This window comes from Hemicordylus capensis, chromosome 1 (genome assembly GCF_027244095.1).
Source record: "Hemicordylus capensis ecotype Gifberg chromosome 1, rHemCap1.1.pri, whole genome shotgun sequence".
Taxonomy (NCBI): domain Eukaryota; kingdom Metazoa; phylum Chordata; class Lepidosauria; order Squamata; family Cordylidae; genus Hemicordylus; species Hemicordylus capensis.
Window position 1 is genome coordinate 130437479 of NC_069657.1, and position 20791 is coordinate 130458269.

The 20791-nt window shown below is 40.4% G+C and overlaps 1 protein-coding gene across 18 annotated transcripts in view; it reads right to left on the bottom strand.

The window, feature by feature from the left end:
* BRSK2 (BR serine/threonine kinase 2) overlaps positions 1–20791 on the bottom strand; it is a 731324-nt gene that overhangs the window by 67873 nt on the left and 642660 nt on the right. For 14 of the 18 annotated variants that reach the window (XM_053285865.1, XM_053285871.1, XM_053285864.1 and 11 more), the window contains 5 exons: positions 18411–18575; positions 16832–16929; positions 14347–14497; positions 9870–9935; positions 3982–4005 (listed from right to left, as the gene is read on the bottom strand). In XM_053285865.1, the coding sequence (XP_053141840.1) occupies positions 3982–4005; positions 9870–9935; positions 14347–14497; positions 16832–16929; positions 18411–18575 (504 nt within the window). The remainder of the gene's footprint in view (positions 1–3981; positions 4006–9869; positions 9936–14346; positions 14498–16831; positions 16930–18410; positions 18576–20791) is intronic. The other 4 variants (XM_053285863.1, XM_053285861.1, XM_053285860.1 and 1 more) reach the window with 3 other exon arrangements.

The following is a 20791-nucleotide window of genomic DNA, read 5'->3' on the forward strand; positions in this document are numbered from 1 at the left end:
CACAAGAAGGAAAGATTAGAAGTGTAGAAGTGGGGGACAGAGGATGTAGTATGAGAGAGATGCACAGAGTGCACGTGCAAGGATGTGCAAGAAAAGGTATATGGAGGGACATAAGAGATAGACAGAGATTCTCCCTAGTCTGTTGATTAGGAGCCAACAAGAGAGTTGTATGCACCAGAATTTCCCAGCCAAAGAGTGGGCTGTAGAACTTAAGTGAATAAAGTGTTAGATGATTAATCTACCTTTAAAGCTTGCAGCTAAAGAAAATGTTGCAGCATCAAAGACTGCATCTAAATAATAGCTTCCACATGGATCCTAGAAACATCCTTGTAATTCAATGTCTTAAAATACATGACAATAATTACATTAAAAATAGATCTTCCGACACCCCCACTCCCATTGATGTCACCTTTGCAGGTAAAAGCTTATGTTTAAATTTTTTAGAGGAACATATTTCTTTGCTCTTCTTAATCCATTAGCCAGAACATAAGACTAGCTTAAAGAAACCAGGGGTCATACTCTCCTCATGAAAACTGGCCCGAAGCAGTGCTGAGATGAAAGAGCACAGAGAACTCAAAGAGAAAACAAGAGATCGTGCAATGGGTAAGTGATACAGAGCCTGTGTTTGGGGAAATTCCACAGGCAATAGTATATCAGCATGCAGAATCTGAGTAGTCATACTGTGTAGATATAAATAAGAGGAATGTGACAAACTATGGTGGGGAAGGGGTTTTTAACTTTGGATGTAATCCACAATTATTGAACAGGAAATGACTATTTGCAAGTAACTTGCCTGGAATCTCCAGAAGCATTTAGGATCACCGCAAGATTAGCATTTCTCTAATTATTGAGATGATATAAATGTCTCATAAGTGTTAATACTTTATATCTCTGCAGAGCTCTTCATTAAGATTTGAACAGACAATTTGTTAGACTATAGACACAGTCAGCTGCAGTCTGGTGAGTGGTACAGTGTTATATAAACAGTTTATTGCAATGAATTTGTGATAACTACATTGCTGGTAAATGATACAATTAAGAGAACTATAAAGAGGGTGTTTGTTAGGAATTAGACCAAAATATCTGCAAAGTATTTGCAAAGCTTGTTTGCGTCACAATAAAACTATTTTAGAAAAAACTTTCAGAAGCTGGAACTTTTCTCACATCCTTCCCACTTACAAAGCTAAAGGTCTTAGCACCATATGATACATCAGTCTGCCACATACCTATGTCTCACAGTACTCCTTTTGTTAAACTGCAGGCAGCTTGCTTTGTTAACTGAGCAAAATCAAATCTATTCTGATACAACACACAAACATCCTTTATAAGAACTACCTGGTAAAAACCCATGAAATATTTAAACTCTTAATTTTAACTCTTTTGCGTCAGGATTTTAAAAGAACAGTAATTTTGTTTCCTTTAAAGTCAAAGCTAAGTTGATCACAGACAATGTGAAGAATGTGGATGGCTGAGATCCTTCTGCCCTCTTCCACAACCAGCCTTTCCAGAAGAAAGCAAGACCTTTCAGAAGTATAAGCAGCCACTAACCAGACCAGTCAACAATAGAAGCAATGAATACACGATGTGTACATTCCCCTGCCACTGTGACCATGATCCAAGTATGGAAGATGAAACCATTCCCCTCTTTGCTTACCCCATTCTAACATCAGGAACATTTCAACTGACAGGGAACCTGCCCAGACTACAGTAGCTCCTCCTCAGCATAAAAGGCCAAATGGCATCTGGAAGAACCCTCTTCTTACATCTGTAGGAGCCACTTTCTTATCAGCGTAGGCCAGGCCTGCTCAACTTAGCGCCCCCCAGCTGTTTTTGGACTATAGTTCCCATAATCCCCAGCCACAATGGCCCATAGCCAGGGATTATGGGAGTTGTAGGCCAACACCTGCAGGAGGGCAAAAGTTGAACAGCCCTGGCTTAGGCACAGCTCAAGCCACTAGGATGGGAAGGAGCTGTGGCTTCAGTGGGGCAAGCAAAATGGCTTTTGCTGACCACTCTGTGGCTGCTATGACTACTTACCCATCTCAAAGGATGGAATGCACCTGTGAAAACCTCCATACAAACCCAACCCAGCTTGCTAGCACAAGGAGATTGAGTTGCTGTTGCTATTGAGAATGGATGGGGTGGCCTTTTCCCTCCTGCTTGTTATGGCTGTATCCACGTTAGTACTGGAGACAGCAAGGAGCAGAGGGAATTGCTTTCCATTCCCTGCTAGTTCCTGACAAAGCCCCATGTAATGGAACAAAGTAAATGGGTTGCAAGCAGGATGATCTAGCACCAACACTACTTCTGACCAAGGCTTGATGCTGACAGAGCATTGTGCTGGCCAATGAAGTGGGGTCTATGGCTTGGCTGCATTGTTAGCATGGACCTAATATCCCATCAGCCCACAAGTACAAATCTCATAGGTCATTACTGCACCATTTTTTGCAAAGCACGTCTGTGGACTTGCAGCCACAAATCATTACACAAAGTAAATATACACCAGTGTAAACAAGAACCTTTTCGGTCTCCAGGCACTTTAGATAGGTGCCAGTATTTCCATGTTCAGCCTTGTATTGCATTGTGGAGCATTGGAAGTGTCCAGAGAAAAAGGTGGGCATGTGAACTGCCAGTGCTCACTGGAGGAAGTCAGGGGTCTCAGGTGCTTCAGGTCACCATGGTTTAACATTAGTCCCCATTTCCTATGAATTCTGATGGTGAAGGACCAGCACAGGCTGAAAGACTCCATACCCGCCTGGACTGTGGCAAGCAAGAGCTGAAGTTCCACTAATCAGTTTCTAGGGCTACTTCATATGTCACTTAGTAGAAACATGTGTTTGCCACTGAGCAAACACACATCTGCCACAGTGTGTACATGTGACAGTGAGTCATAGCCAACATTATATACTTGCCTAATGCACATAACTGCAAGTACATGTTTATCATGGTTTGTTTGCTTGTTTATACATTTTATATCCCGCTCTTCCTCCAAGTAGCCCAGAGCTGTGTACTACATACTTAGGTTTCTCCTCACAACAACAACCCTGTGAAGTAGGTTAGGCTGAGAGAGAGTGACTGGCCCAGAGTCACCCAGCTAGTTTCATGGCTGAATGGGGATTTGAACTCAGGTCTCCCCAATCCTAGTCCAGCGCTCTAACCACTACACCACACTGGCTGAATATTCATTTAAAAAACAACAACCTAGAATGCACAAAGCAGCCCTCAACATAGTTGATGAGGTAGGTTCATCTGTCAGGAAAGTAGATGAGAAAAAAAGTTCTCCCATGCTTTTAAAAAGGCAAAAGCAGACATAGGGGGATTGTACCAGGGACATATTGGTGGGGGAGGAGTGGTTAATCCTCCCTACTGCTCCCCACCCCCCGGTGTTATTTCTCTGAGCTAAACTGTCCTGCCAGTTTTTTGCCCCACACAGAAAAATACATGTAACTGTTTGGTATGGTTTCCCTTTCTGGGGCAAATATCAACTTTGGGGTGGGAGGATTTTAACTAGGAAGAGTCTTGGGGGCAAAGGTTACACCCTACTTACACAGTGCTGTGGCCCCAATTCAATGTTCCCCAGTTGCTTTTATCTATTTTTTAAAAAACCATGGGAGATTTGATTATGGCTCTTCTAGCATCACATCTAGTTTGACCCTTATTCTGTAAAGATATGGGGAAAATCATGGCAATCATGTGCGTTCACACACACACAAAGTTGTACTAAAATCAATGGGCAGCATCCAAACTAAGTTAGTTATGGCTATGTCCCACTAAAATTAATGGGATTAAATTAGTTACAACTTGTCCCATTGAATTTAGTGGTGTGTAATCATGATGGATGCTGTCCATTTCTTCTTGGGACTTTCTTACTGTAATAAATTTTCATGCTGTAATATAGAATATTTAAAGCTGTGATCATCAAAGGAAATGTCTCTCCCCCCAAAGGCCCCACAACAGGTATAATCCAAAACTGGAGCTTACCCCAATGCGTCAGCACTCGTCATCCTTGGCAGAGGGGAATAAAGAGAGGAGAAGGAGAGAGAAAGAAAGGGACATGGAAGCAGGTGGAGAGAAGAGTACGAAAAGCAGAGTGAAATACTGTTCGGAGAACTACATGGTCATCATAATTGCCACAGGCATCTGCTGTTGATGGAAGCACCAGTGGGGAATACTCATGAGAGGTGAGGATTACAGTTTCTAGGCAAATATTTCCATATTGCTTATAATCACAGAGGATATTTACATTTGAGAATAAGGGGCAGACATAGCAGGTGTGAATGAGAAGAATAAAGCATAGCTCAACTAATTTGACTAAACAAGTCAGCAGAGCTAGCAGACCATGTTGGATCTGTTGCTTTTTCAGGGAAAATCATTAGATTATGCATATGGAGCTACAGTTACTGAAAAGAATGTGGACCATCTCCATTTTGCTCATGTAACACTTCTCCTATAATAATCTCCTGAGAATCTCCTTTGGTTATATGCTTCCTAGAATTTATATGTACTGTAAAAGACATGAGGGTGTTCACACAACTGTTAATAGGATAGGACATCTTAACCAGCTTTGGGAGCAGTGTGTACTCCCAATTTCCAGTCATGTGCTAATGAAAATGAAGGTGGAAGGAGGGGGAGTACACTCTGTGAGATGGGAGCGGGATAGGCTTTCCTACCCAGCACTTTAATGAGGCAGGCGGAAAAGCTGTCCTACCCTGTGCCCATCTCACAGATAATCACTCCGCCTCCTTCCACCTAGGTTTTCACTAGCACATGAGTGAAACTGGGAGTGTGCACAGCTCCTAAAGCTGGGCAGGATGTGTGTCCTACCCCATTAACGGTTGTGTGAACAACCATATGGATAATTGTAACCAACATTTCTGATTGGGCATGGGTGCCCAGTGAACAAAGTTAGAGATAAAGGCTGCTATTCACTGTGCATTTCTCCTGGGAGAGCTCAGCAAAAATGTATTTAAAAGATACACAATTCTGCATGAATCTCATTCACCTGAATAAAGCTTCAGCGGATTGTTTGCCAAGATGCATACATAATTAAATAATTCAGGCTTATTTAAAAGGTTGCTCCAGCTAAGAAACCTTCATTTTTTCTAAATTTTGAATTAAATGAAAACTGGTGTTTATAAAGATAAATTTTCTCTGCCTGAATACAATGTAAAAATAAAAATACAATATAAAATATAAAGACAGCATGACACTCAAACTATCAAGGAGATGTGAACTGCTTGGCTAACTGAAAAACAAAAACCTAACTGTGGCAAACTACATTTCTACCTTATTTTTTATTTTATTTTACTGCTACTCAAGCCACAAATAATGGTGATGGACAAGCAGAAATTTATAGATATGTTCAGAACTAAACTTCCATTAATATATTTGTTTATCCCCATACCTCAATCTCTACCTCTCTCTTCCCAATTTCTGTGGGAACCATGTAAAAAAAGGTCACAGTTAAGCACTAATCTCTTTTCAAGTAGGTTCTATGTATCATTTGTTCTGTATTTACCATTCCTATCCACTTGTCTATCTTTCTAAAGGAGGCTCTCAAGATACCAAAGTAACCAAAGTGTTTCTTTACAGCTACAGCAATACCAAGATTCACATTTTAAAATTACATGTTGCATCTGATTGTGGAAGTTGGATCAGCACTGGATCTGTGCAAAATGAGAGCTGTAAAGAAATCCTAAAACTTAAACACAACTGAATAATGTGAATCCATATATAAAAACGTGTTGATTGGAGTGCGGTATTCAAACTATGTTCCCCTTGTACTCTAAGAGGCTTACGTCCCAAGCGAACCCTCATCCTTGTCTCCTGGGGTAGAAACCTGCAACCCTACCCTACCATGCACTCTTTGTCCCCAAAGCAGGATATACTCAACTCTGTGACCTTACATAAATGATATCATTGGTAGTTCCATACATATAATTTTAGTCAGATTTCAACTATTGCTAGAAGGTCAGACGGATACATTTTGTTCACATCCTTAATATTCTTCACTGTTCCATACATTTCTTGCACCCTTTCCCACTTTATGAAATTCTGGTATATACTGCTGATGTAGAAGAGAATGTAGAAGATAACTTGTTCTTAAGTAAAAAATAGTTCATATGTAAAGGACCACATCTGGTTCTCAGTGTAGATCTATTTACAAAGAATGTTCCCACGTAGATTATCTGGTTCCCTGAATATGCATGTAGACCAACGTGCAAGTCCATGTGTCTGCACATAACACATACCCAATGCAGATAATGTAAGGGGTGTGTGTGTGTGTGTGTGTGTATGTATGTATATATATATATATGACACATTGATGCCATTCATGTTTCTTTAGTATTCCCCAAAAGGGAAAGTCACTGAAGATTTTGAGAATGGACATAGAATTGACAATGGAGGTGGGCTGGAGGGGAGGGAGATGAAGTTATTTAAACAAAACAAAACAAAAAATCCCAGAACACAATAAACCCAGCAGTGCAGACATGTGCATTTCCTACAGTACTGAAGCATGTGAACTACAGAGCTGCAGCAACCCAGATACAGAAGAAAAGCACTGAGGGGGTAGAGCAACAAATGAAGGAAAGAAAGAAAGGAAAGAAAGGGCAGAAGAAAGGAACAGTGGCCTCAGCTACCAAGACAACCGTGTGCATCTAGAGGGGCAGGATCCTTAAAGATGCAGTATTCCTCTTAAAATAAACGAAAAGTGAGAGAAATGTTAAGACACTGACCAGGTGTCTTACACTATAAAAAGTGTGATTGATTAACCCAACAAGGAAAGATTTTGATGGGGATTTCTTTGTTGCACATTCTTTCTGCTCCTGTATTTCCTTCAATTACATTCTCTATTCCTCTCTTAAAAACGCTTTCATCAGAATACACAAAGAATAAAATTTAGGAGATCTCTTTCCCCTTCATCCTCCTTCCTAATAAAAGAGGATCAAGAACGTTTTTCAGCTCTCTGTATGCATTTATAGTTCAGAAAACAGCCTCTGAGATATATCAAAAAGGCTGGTGTTGACATTAAGGGATTCCTGCAATAGCTTCTGAAGTACAATTCTTCCCACAGAATAAATACAATAGCCATTTTTTTCCATTAGAAAAAATATCTGGAGCAGGGTAGATGTTATCAGTTGATTTGCATGTGCTCAACAATCTTATAACTGACTTAATTTATCTCAAGACTGTGATGCAGCACAACTTGGTTCAACTAACTTTTCAAAGAAAGTTTTCAAGATATGAGTTATGATCTGTGATGAACTGAGACCATTCATGAAAATTGTTCAAATCATGCACATCCCCCAGGGAGAAAAAAAAACAACTTACAGTGACTTCAAGGTATGAAAAAGAAACCTCTGTTTCAGCATTTGGGGCTTCCACTTGGATGAACTCTCATGTATCATTTATTTGTATTATGATCTATCATTTATTTGTATTATCATGTAAAAAAAGAACCCACTGTCAGCTGTTGGGGCTACATTTTTATATAATAACAATAGTTCATCTAGGAGAAAACCCAAATACTTACAGAGAGGGTTCTTTTCCTGACATATAGCTTATTCCTGAAGTCACCTGAAGTCATACATCAGGAACAAGCTTACCTGAAGTCACAGTAAGTTGATTTTTTTCAGGGGATGTGCAAGATTTGAACAATTTCTATGAATGGCTCCATTCATCACAGATGCACTTCACATATGCTCTCTCAGCAATCCTTATTTTACAAGACAGGTCAGTATTACATCCCCCATATTATAAACTCAGTGCCAAACTAGGAAGGACTGGTAGGGCAAAGACATGACTTTTCTGTGTTTTTCACAAAGCGCGAGCACCCACCCATTTTAGGGCAATGATAAGTTGGCTTAACTCTGAGCAACTGCAAGGTAGGAAGACCTAGTGAAAATGGCTTTTCCTGAGGGCAAATGTATCAAAAGCCTCTACACTAAGGGGAAAAGAGGGGCTATAATCTTGAGCTGCCATGAAAGAACTTATAGACAAAGCTAACAAAATGTGGTTAGAGTTTTAGAACCCCATCCCCACTACAGTCACTCCAGGCTGTGATTTGTATCATGTCTCTGGCTCTTGCTTGGGGACTCCCTGATGAGTACTGCACAAGACAGCAGCTCATTATTTCTCCCTAGCTTGTGAACTTTTGATGAGTTTCTGGCAGCTTGACTGCAGTGCTTGTTTCCTGCAGGCCCTCATAAAATTGAGTGCCTTATATGCTGCGCCAGAATCAGACCAGCCATCTGTTGAGAGGCAGAATCCCTTCTATCTGCTGCTTTAAATGGGACACCTGTATGCCTTTAACATTTGTATTTAGTGGACCTTCCTTAACAATTTAGTGGACTTTTGTAGGATTCACAACCTACCAAAAAAGCTAATGTGAAGTTTTCAGGGCATAATCTGAGCCAGGGTTCACCAAAGCTTAGCCCAGGAAACTATTTTCAATATTAGAGTCAGTATAGCATCATGGCTCAATGAACAAGCTATACATCAGAAAAAAGTTCTACTTCAGGTCAAATCTTGCTGCTGCCATGAACTCACTAGGGTGCTTTCTAGACTAGCTTCTCATCAGCAGTAAAATGTCTCTGTTCGGGCAAGTCGCATTTGCAACGGAAACAGCAGGGGGAGCAGTCTCACAGCAACTAACAAAACAGCAACTTCTTCATGCCGGATGTACAACATCGTAGCTCCATTTCGCAGCGATTAAATTCGAAACAAGGCATCAGAAATGTGAACGGCACCCTGCTGTCCGTGTAGGGACTGCGGTAAGTGTGGAAGCACACTTCTGAGATGTGACCTGACCCCATTGCAGGGTCTAGTCTGGAAAGCACCTTAGTGCCCTTAATGCCAATTCCTCTCCATCTCAGCCCCTGATCTACAATAAGGGGATAATAATACTGACCTACCTAAGATGATACAGTGAAGTGCTTTAAAAGGCTATATTATTTGTTTGTTTGTTTACCACTTGTATCACCATGCCATGGTTAAGACTTCTTTCCTCTCTACCTGCAGGTTGACTATAGACCAAGATACCTTTGAATACTGTGTTTTCTTTTCACACCTGTGTCACCACAATGAGTCTCGGCATGTCAAGATTAAAGGCTTCGAGCTCACCCAAACAGGCTTGAGCATCAGTGCTTCTATGTTGCAGAGTATAAGAGTGACGTTGCAAAAGGTTTCTAGTTAAGAAGCTGGGGGTGCGGTCCACAATGACAAGGGAGATTTCCCCCTGACCTCAGCAAGATTTTAACACCACCCTGTTATCTATATTTGAAAGGAAAATGCTTCAGTGGTGGAGGCCTAATTCATTTTGTTTGTATTGCTGAGAGGAATTCTCCAGCTGAATGGATCAGAGCAGCCTCCACCTTGCTAGTGAATGTTTTCATGACCAGCTAATCTGACCCCTTAACTAGGTGAATTTGTGGGTTATGTTTGTCAAAGTTAACACATGTAGTGTTACACAAGATTATTGATATTAAGCCACAGCACAGACTAGGGCAACCATAAGCAAAAGCAGACCGGGCTCCTTTAGTTTTCACAGTTCTGTAGGAGAGGGAATTCTGGGAACTCCAGCTTATTATGCAGAGGTGAGAAAAGCTGCCAGTGCTAAAATTCTCTCTTCTATGCAACTATTAAAAATACAGGAGCCATGTGTACCTTTGCCATGCATAAAGCACCTCAAGACTGATGCACAAAAATGCATACTGTAATACTCTAAAGATAGTTAACGCTTTTCCATCCTTGGCTGCGTCTGTCTCTCAGAGTGCAAGCAAATTTGCCCCCAGTAGAAAAGGTAAGTACTGCATCTTTAAGGAATAGCAGTGAGGTAAAGGAGAGGAACAGATTGTTGGTGTTTATACCTTTCTTCTTTGTTGAATTTGGGATTGGCGTCACAGATATCCAGGCTTTTACTGAACATTGTTTTACTATGGCAGGAACAAAGTGAGAAAACAAAGTTACTAATGTGGACATTCATATGAGATTCACCTGATGCAGTCCCTGAGACCCACCCACCCAGTTACCCCAACCGCTCTTGAAGAAATGTGCCAAAATAAGGCCCTTGTTCCTTTACCAGTTGGTGCCCTGATCTTGATAGGACCAAGAGCTCCTTAAATTGATGGGTGCTTTTAACTTATATTTGGCCGTATCCTGCACCAGCAAGTCACTGGCAGATTTAACATTGATTTAATAGTGAAGGATCAAGTAGAATTTTTTTTGGCAATAATAGTCGTGACATGAGGTAAGGTGCATTTCATACAAACCATGTATATAGTATTTCTAGGACTCCTAAAATGACATGGCCTCCTAAAATACCATTTGCCCTGTTATATGGCGACCCAAGCTAGTATGATATATGCCAGCAGAGATGAGCACGACATGACACAATTCAGATGGGAAAATGAAAAGCCACTAATATTAAACATGGGCTGAAGAATGCAGATTCAGTCTAGCAATTCAAAATGGCCCTTTCTGCACAGGTTTTGTTGCCACAAGCCCTCTGCTCCCCACCATTACAAGGTTCAGTTTGCAAACAAGGGTCAAAAGAAGCAATAATCCATAAGCCCTTACAAATGGCTAGGCATGTGGCCTACAGGCAGTTGGGCTGGAAGACACCTAATATGAATTGCCTTTCCAAATAATCAGAGTAAGGACCCCCTCCCCACCCCGCAAAAAGGACTTCAGTTTGCTGATAGAACCAGCTTTAAGAAGTTTCCTTCTAGTTCACAATCTACTCACTCCACACTGTCCCGCTTGCTTTAACATGAATGTACAGCCTATGACACCCATCTTTGGGAAAAATAATCTGTTGCAGGAAAATGCACGATGAATGAGGCAGCTGCTATGGCATTGATGTATCTTGGGGGATATGGAAGGCTGATTTTAAATATGATGAACAAGAACAACTGGATGTACCAAAGCCCTCACGAGAGAAATAATACAGTAAATGGAAATGAAGTTTAAATAATCAAAACAGCAAATGAAGGAAGCAGGATTCTCAAAAGAGAAAAGTTGAAACCAAGTTGGCTTCAGGAGATTCACTGCATTTATTTCTTTCATAGACTTTTCCCTTAGTAGCAATGAACAGGAAGGTGAGAAGAACAGGAATGAACAGGTGGAGATACTGAGAGGAAAATACAAATATTCAAGGAGCTAAGAGCACTTTTCCTCACAGTACATTTGGTGGGCAATTAGCAGGATTAAGAAAGGCTGGCCAACCAGAATGATGCACAACAGATATTTGTGCACTTTTAAGTGTGCCTCAGACAGCCAGGAAGACAATGCAAGGCAACAAAAAATTTAAAGCACAGACAGACAGAAAGCAACCAGAGATAAAGTTATGCTGGTGCACAGCCATTTTTGCAGACCCCCCACTATGTTAAATAAAGGGAAGCTTCTTCAAAGTCAAGTCAAAGAAAGGCTAGATGTCTGCCCAAAGCCTATAAATAATTGTCCCATTTGGTTCTTCTCTCCTGTTTCCAAGCAATGGATGGCCACTCCTAGAGGATGTCAGAGCTATAGGAACCCCTAGTCAGCCACAGATACATGCAACAGTGGCACCATTATATATATTCTGCAAAGAAGCAACTGTTCACAGAAGCAGGAGTATGGCACTGGAAATTAAAAAAAACACAAGTAAGAAGGAAGAAAAACTCTTGCCTACTTAAGAGCCTTCCAAACTTTGTGTCAGTAGCAATACTTCTTTTTGTCCTTTTGTATATTAAACTAAAGAGGAGTGATTATTCTCTTCTACCCTTGTTCAATACTCAACCAACCTCTTGAAATCAATCAGAAAAAGAACATGCACATTATAAACTGATTGCACACCTATATTAGTTTATATCAGTTTTGCTAGCATAGCCTCCCTCAAATAATTCTAGGAATTAAACTACAATTCCTAAAATTATTTGAAATAAACTATGCTAGATAAATTGATATAAACTAATATAAGGGTGCCGAGAATGCTCAGTTAGAGATTTCTAGCCCTTCTTCAAAGAATTATTATTCCCTAGATTAATTGAGGAGAGGGATTTCCTGTTCATTTAATTCTGTACAGTATGGTTAAGTAGTATAGACACCTCCTGAAAATGAAGTTCGTCAGTGTAGCACTACAGCCTCCCAAAGATAGACATCTACAAACGTCTGCCTTACTTACACAGGCTGCTTGGTGCTAAGATTTTTGCTGTAAGTCTTAAAGTTTGCCTCTTTGCTGGAGGTATGTGCATGTGTTATTGATTATTCTGACAAATGATCTCCCTGTCAGATATTCATCATCTCCAGATACCTGCATATGTTAATGAACAGTCTACATCATCACTCTACCAGCAATCTATGCTGTGTTCCTTTGTCCTCTGAGGATAAGATACTATACCTGACTTACAAAAGTTCATGTCTGCACTGAAACACCTTCTCTCAAAGTGTGCACTCACAACTCAAACAATCCAGAACTGTTCCATCTGTTCTGTGTGTTTTCCCTTTCCTTTCCTCCAATCCAGGGGTGTAGCTATAATTGAGCAGATATGCTCAAAGAACCAGGGGCCCCCAGCTCCTGAGGGCCCCCCAGCTCCACCCCTCCCTATTTTCTTCATCTTCTCCCTCACTCCGAGGGGCCACCTGGGAGAGGGGCGAACACGGGCCCGCTTTCCCCTACCTATGCCCCTGCTCCAATCATATATTTGTTTCTTCCTTTAGCATCTGCTGGCGAACACACACACAAGTGAATATTCCAGATGTTATGTTGGGCCTGCATTCTGAATCCTTATAACCTACACTGTAGCAGGTTTGTATGGTGTTTCTAATAGCTCTGCTTTAAATTTTTTTTTAAAAAAATCCTTCTAAGCCCCTATCAGTTAATCAGTTCCCACTATAACAATGTTTTTCAACACTTAAAGCAAAAAAATACAAAAATAAAAAACCCCAAACCCACCAAACCCACCCAGCCTCATGAGACACACAGAACTGAAATATTTGCATTGTTCTGACAACTTGCTATGCATGCGATGTAACAATCCTAATGTGAGAGATGCTGGGAATTGCACAAGCTACCTCCACGTATCAGGATCTAGAGACAAGATTTTAGAATCAGGAAATGATCCTCCCCCGTCCCACCCCGCCACTAATCTGGGTTTTCTTTCTCAGGTGCTTATTGCTATTTTATTCGACCTAGGCAAGTATCTGGTGCAAACAACTGCAATGTAACACTAGGCAACAAACTGTGTGCAGATGAGTTGCTGAAACTCCCACAAGCTATGCCTGCAGCACTCCAATTCCAGTGAGCTGAATGGATCAGCACCCAGGAAGGACTATTAGAATTGAAACAGAGAACCAATCTAAGCATGCTGAGCAGTAGTTTAGCCTCAGCATGCCCAGCCCTGCTTTCTTCGCCTGTCATCTTGATGGAAGTGGTCTCATGAACTTCCTCACAGCAGCTTTACAACAGAATATATTTCTATTTACCGGTCACCACTTCTTTTTCAGGCATTCCACTACCATAGGTTTTGGAACCTAGAATAATAGAAATACCTCACCATGTATCCTAGCTATAAAACTCGGTTAGCTTTGAGGGAATTGTCTCTTTTCACACTAGAGGCTTACCTGCTATGGACCTTCAATCAGGACCACATGTGATCCTCACGCTTTGTATTTGGCTGCTCACCAAGAAACACTCTATGAGAGGGACCCTCTTCCTGCACAAAGCCTAACATTCGAAGCACTGAACTGATCTTGTAAGACTGAACTAAATTAGATGCTGAAAAGATTTGCATGTATAGATCTTTTGAGTATATTTCTGTATATTTCATAGACCTTAGTTCCTTCAGTACCAAGAATTAAGCTCCATTCAAAAGACAACCAGAAGAGATGCACTGAACTGATGATTTCTGTAAACTTCCTTTTCTTTAACCATCCACTGTTCACTGCCACATCATGTCTACTGTGTTTGCTCGGTCAGTGAGATCTGAAATAACACACTTCCACATACTGGGCTATGATTTTATTCTGATTTAATCCATGGTGTCTCTTTGGTCTACATTGGTTTCCTCTTGCTTACTAAGAACTCTGTTGGTATCCCCGCCCCCGCCCCTGCCCCCACCCCCCCAGGTCTGATCTGACTGAGAAGCAAAGATGTGACAAAAGAAGACACCACAAGAAGCAGAAAGAGTTTCCTGTGATGGGCCTCTCTTCCTCTAAAATGCTGCATGGTCAGATGCCTGAAGCACATATATCAGTGGTGCATTGTTATGGTAAAACCTGCTGTGCAACTGTGCCATCTGCTATAGCCTCTGAAGTGTAAGGCAAATGGCACAGACTTCCTGTCTCTTGCCTTTGGGGACCACTTACCTCTGTCCATGCTGTGCCATTTCAATTGCTCTGCGAGCTGGAACTGGTGATCCTCCATCTGTCACACTCAGAACCTCCATCGATTTCCTCTCCGGCCTCCGCTTCCCATGTCTGTTCAGCATTGGAGAGTCCACACGTTTTCTAGGGGGGTCTTTAGGTAGAGATAATGTAGTCAACTTAGAATGGCTTTGAATATCTCAGATTTCTCTGGCTGATAATACCTTATTTCCTCCTTAACCATATTTTCTGCAGAGACAGAGGAACCCTGGTGGAGAGCTGAAACATTAACAATCCTTGTCCCATATATCTCACTTTTATGTTTGACACTCCTGCAGTAGTTTAAGTATATCACAGCAGGTTTTCAAAAGTGACTTGCAGTGCAACAGATACAAATATATGAATAAATATAGAGATTGACTATCTGAAGGGTGAAATAAAAACAGGGCTTATCCTTTGGATGGGATGAAGTGCCAGGAAAGCTTGTATCAAAAAAATGTATTTTTCATCCATTTGTTTCTCTATAAAATTTAATCTTCTCTGATTGTGAAATGAAACCACCGTAATACTCCAGATCAAGAGTAATTTGCAAGCAGAGAGGGCAAAAGACCATTTTAGATATAGGTATTTTATACTATTTGTTTATAACCAACTATTTAGGTTTGATAAAGGCATCTTAGAAAGGCACCCAAGAAACAGCCTTAGCTTGCACTTTTCAGTTAAGATAGAGCCATTCACTGTTATGGGGTCCTGCAGTAAAAATGAGGAAACACAGGATGTAACGCTTCTTAAACTGGAGGAGGCTATATAGGATTTACACTGAAGAAACTTGCATGTTATGCTGATGTTACTCATCTGTTTTTGCTGGTCTTTGTTTTTGTATACTGTATTTTGTACTTTTGTTTTTTTAATTTGTTGTAAGCTGCTTTGGCATAGATAATAAATCAATGATATCATATTATATACTCCTGATCTACTTGGCCTTACACATCAGCCTACCTAGAGCTCCTACCCAGTTTCACAGTCACACAGAACAGTGGGTTGAAAAATGGGATATTCATATGTTTTACTTTTATGGAATTGAAATACAATGGAATAAGGATGCAGAAAACCTCTGGTAGCCTTCCATCACAAAAAGAAAAGCAGAAACTTTGGTCTAATAAAGGGGAAGAAAATAAACCTTTGAGAATAGGGAATCACAAACATGCATAGAAACACAAACAAATTAAAAATAGATCAGAATAACCAAATAAAGAATCAGATCTTTCCTTTAACATTAACCAGAATTCCAAAGCTGGCAACTTTTTCTCCAGTCTCTTTTCCAAACTTGCCCATGTGTACAGAAGAAAGGGAGCACTGACTCTGCATGATGTGCATCTTTGATGGAAGCAATTTTTCTAAGCAACTATTATTAGACTATCACCATTTATCTGATCCTTTCCTCTCATCTCTTTGTTCAAGGCCATAGTTAATGGCTAATGATGAGATATTAATCAGAAGCATGATTGCTCTCAATTAAACCTTGCTCTGCATTCCCAGAGATACTGTTAGGAGCAAAGAAGCTGAACTCAACCACCCTGCTTCCCCTGGGAAAGGAAGCGCAATTAACACTTGAATAATAATGCACAAGAATTCTTAAATATGATAACAGATAAATTCAGCTCAGAGATAAAGCTAACACATTCAGGGAAGACTTTTTTTTCTTTCTGCACAGACAAATTTAGTTTGCATTCGAGTATTAAATAAATTGTACGATATATGACTGTGATGTGCAAAACAAGAGGAAAGGATATATTGGAGGAATAACATTGCATTTGTCTGCACAGGAACTTAAAATTCAACTATCGCTGTAGTTGAAGTTTTGCTAGCAATGATCCTCTGCTCCTTTCCTGCCAAAACATGAAGCCAAAATCAATGCCTCATTATCTAGGGAGATCACTTTAGGAAGTCAGGAACAGCACATCCAAAAATACTCTCACTTAGAAAGAAGAGAGATTTAATGAGAGAAAGAGAGAGAGAGAGAGAGAGAGAGAGAGAAATGCTACATACAGTTCATTTAAATAAACTGGAAATGTTTCCCTTTTTCTGTTTGTGCCTACACTACCAAGGACATGCTAGTTGTGAGATGATACAAGGGTATTGCCTGTGGTCCAACGACATGTGCACTACAGCCCTATGCACTTGCTCTCAAAAGTAAGTCCTACTGTGCAAATGAGCTGAATTGTGCAAGCACAGCTTTTCATAGTTGAGGCTGTTCTATGCATGGAGTGAGAAGTGTGTAAGTAGAGTAGAGTAGAGTTGGAAGTTGGAAGCCTTTTCAGACATGCAAGTTCTTGTGTGTACACTAGACCTTTTGCATGTGCAAGGAGCATTTGGGTCAAGCTCAATATTGCACTATAATGATTGATTATGACAGAAAATGACACTGGAGCAAGGGCTACATCAAAAGAGAAAAAATGGGAGAGACCAGAATCCTTTCTAGATATACCTATTTCGTTTCTAGGAGGTAGGTCCTCATCTTCGTGACTGGGATATCTCTCTTTCCGATCAAGGAGAAGAAAATAAATCATTTTCTCTTGGTTCTCTCTGGAAAAACAACAACAATTAAATAAAAACTTCCCAGAGTTCTACAAAAAATTAATCCCAATGTTGACGTTTTAAACACTAGAATCAGGAGCCAGAGCAAGTGTTGTATGATTGTACAGTATATCTGTATGAGGAGTATGTATATCTGTATGAGGAGGGATGATACACTGCTTACATGAGGAGACCACTTGCAAGACCAGTTATTTCCACTGGTAAGCCGGCTGCAGTAATGTCTGTACTGGTTCTACCCAATATATTTCTTAGAATTCTAGTGTGTGCATGGGTTTTATAGTCTGTGCTTACCCTTTGAAAAAGGAATATCTTATTCAGATGAAGGCAATGCATGGAATGCAGGCATGCACTGGCATGCCCATATGTGTCAGGGTGTAGACCACCAAGTACTACGGCTGTGCTACCTGCATTCTTTTTGGTGGGCCCTGTGTAAACTCCATTAAACAAGCAGAGATTGTGCTGTAGAAGTTCCTTCATTCCTGCATCACCCTGTTGGCACTTGTGCAAAACTTATTTCTTAGGATGGGTTGTAGCTCAATGGCAAAGTACATGCTTTCTATGGAGGAGGTTCTACATTTGGTCCCTAAATCCACGAGCACTGTTTTTCAAATGTGCAGACTAGTATGTCATGCAGTCCTTTTGTGGGACTACCACTTCAGCTGGCAGGTCTTCAGGTCTAAATGCTTCCTCTGTTTACAAAACTTTCTGCTCAGGGAAAAACAGAAAGTAAAAGGGGCAGATTCCATGTGCAAGCAGATTTGTTTACTTGTTTTACTTGAAGGAGCATCTGAGTATACAACCCATTATCAGCAGTCTGAAATCGTCCCATTCAAGAAAGATTAATTATTCCTTCCTTCCTTCAATCACTAATTTTATTTAATAATACAACTACACATAAAAATAAATAATTCTGGGGGCTTGGGAACTAAGGGGAACGAACAAAGATACAAAAGGTTAGTGAAGGAGATAAGGAGAGTATCAGGAGGGAAGTCTCATACAGTTGGGGAACAAAATCCAAGAAGGATTACACAATGACATGCTATGTCTGCTAAGACAGCATAAGCCCTCAGCATCCTTGGAGAACTAAGTATGAGATCTACTGCCGATGAGGATTGACAGTACTAAGCTACATGGATCACTGGTCTGATTTACTAAAAGGAGGTTCTTTCACTTTCCAAACAGCTGGATAACAACCATTACTTCATTTTAACATAGCCCAGAGATAAAGAAAACCATACACTAGGGTGACTTACATAACACAGTTCCCACACCTATAACAGTTGCATTGAAGAAGAATTTTCAGCCATTGCTGTTTGTCACATCATAGTGTCACAGAGGTGAGAAATGCTGTATATGTCCAAACTCCCTCTTTAATGCACAACTATAAAAGAAGCATAAGCCCCCTGCTGTATCCGGTGGCTCTTCTCATATACTCACATAAGGTACGTGAAGAAAGACGGGGTACTTACTCTTCTGATAACAAGTCCTGTAAGAGTTTATTTCTATCACGGAAGCAACCTAATGAGTGCATGCTGTCTAAAACATCAGGATCAATGTCTTCCAAGGAAGGGAGGGAGCGAATCTGCACCTTTCGAGGAATGGGCTGTTCTGGTTCTGGCTCATTCTTGCCCCCTCTGCAAAAAAGGGGAAAGAGGGGAAACTAAAACATCGCAGCATTCGTTGCAATAATTGATCATGAAAAGCCACCTGTCCTACCAAGGAGGAAGCCTCAGCCAACCTCCATCTAACTTCAGAACTCAACAGCAGATGAACACCTTTAATACTTTGCAGGTTCGGCTCTTTAAAGAGTAACTTCTCTATGTACCTTATCAGAAAGGCAGCAGAAACCTCACAGCAACATAATGAGCAGCCTCACCGCTGTGCAATCTTTCAGCACCATATGCTTGTGAATCACTTGGAAGTGCCCCCCTGCTGTAATTACAGGTGTTGCTCCATGAACAGATCAAACTTTGAGCTATAGGTCTACAAAGCACAGTTCCGTTTACTGATTAATATTATTCCAAAGTGTGAACTATGAACAATTGCCACTTACAAGGCCTTCACCCAAACAAGTGTGTTTCAAGGCATATGTGGGTGGCTGCATCTCCATGAATGATTCTGTGTTTCAAATAGTGTATGCTAACAGTAACTCAGTTACAATTTCTTTCTTTCTTTCTTTCTTTCTTTCTTTCTTTCTTTCTTTCTTTCTTTCTTTCTTTCATACAGGGGTTCCCACAATAAATGGGAAGCCACAATAAATTGTATCTGGAGATGATGGGAGTTGTAGTTCAGCAACATCTGGTGGTACCACAGATTTGAAACTCCTAATTTAATAGAAGATATGTCTCAATATGGGCACTCAAAGTGTGTTCTCCTGTTTTCAAATACAGTTGTTTAAAATAGATCTTGATATTGGCCAACATCCAGTGCAATGTTACATGTCTGATGCTGAGGCAGTGTCAGAGCTGTGCAAAATGGACAGTTGTCCAAGGAGTGCCATTTACTCAATTGGCCATTTTGTGCACCCCGATGCTGCCTTTGAAGGGCACAGCAGCCTTGCAGTGCAGTGATATGAACATATAAAACTGCGCTGGATGTTGGCTATTAATTCCTCGACATTATGCTCTACTGATCCAACAAGGCTATTTTAATGTTCTTTTGCTATGTACTCTCCTGACTTAAGGACCATTCCAGATTAATGGCCTTTGCTAAAAGGGCAATGTTACTTTAATATTGACATATATTCAGTGGTATTTGCAGCCCTATAAAAAGAAAGGGTGGTGGGGAAAGCAAAACAACATTTGCTGGTGGGAAAAACAAAACAAAACACTCTGCCATGGGGTAGAACAGCTTAAAATATATTTCTTTTAAAAATGAAGATGACGTGCTTGAGCACTGAAGGGGATAAATGAGGAGCCTTTCAAATAATTAATGAAACAGAGGGGAATATTCAAAATTGCTATAGCTTTTAATGTGGAATGGGTAGATGGGATATAGACTTGTACTTGTGTGAGTAATCTCACACACCATCCATGATATTAGCACAACTGTATTGTATGTTTTAGTTCACTGGCTTCATTATTGATGTTTTCATTGTGAACCACCTTGAACACAATTATTAGAAAATAACATAAACTTATATATAAGTAAATAAGCCACTATACCCATCAAAACCACTGTGATAGTTGTGCTTGCTAGGATATGAATCATAGTTCACTTTCAGTGGTTTGAGTGCTGGTGAACTGTGATTCTTTAGCTGGCATCCCCAATTCTAAACAATCCTACTGGAACCAATATTTATTTCAGAGGAACTTATTTTCAAGTAAGTGTGTTCGTGGTTGTAAGCAAACTGTTGGGCAGAACCAGGCCGTTGGGTAGAAAAGCACAGCTTTTCAACAGTACAGACTGAGAAAAACTCTAGATAAATATTTACTGGCATAATAAAGATCCACTCAGCATGAGCATTCAAGCATCAGTTTGTTACCCACTTGTTATACAGGATTTTTATTTTAAGCCTACCAGCACTTTAATGCGAAACAAACAGCTATTCATTAGCACTCAATGAAGCACATCAACATCTTATACTACATATGAAACCCATGGTGCAGGATCCTTTTCCAGCAGTTAGCTGTCTTTTCTGCACCTGACCTGTAGGAACATTTCATTCTTGCCATTAAGAATGTCTACCTTTCTTTAAATCCCTTGAATGATGCCACTCCTATCATTGCAGTAGCAGATCTATGCACACTTTAGCAGAATTTGAAATCACAAGTCCTGCTCATTTTAAAGGAAGTTGTGGACTGGCTATGAAGGGGGCAACAATGGCTTGAAAATGTATATTGCTGCAGCT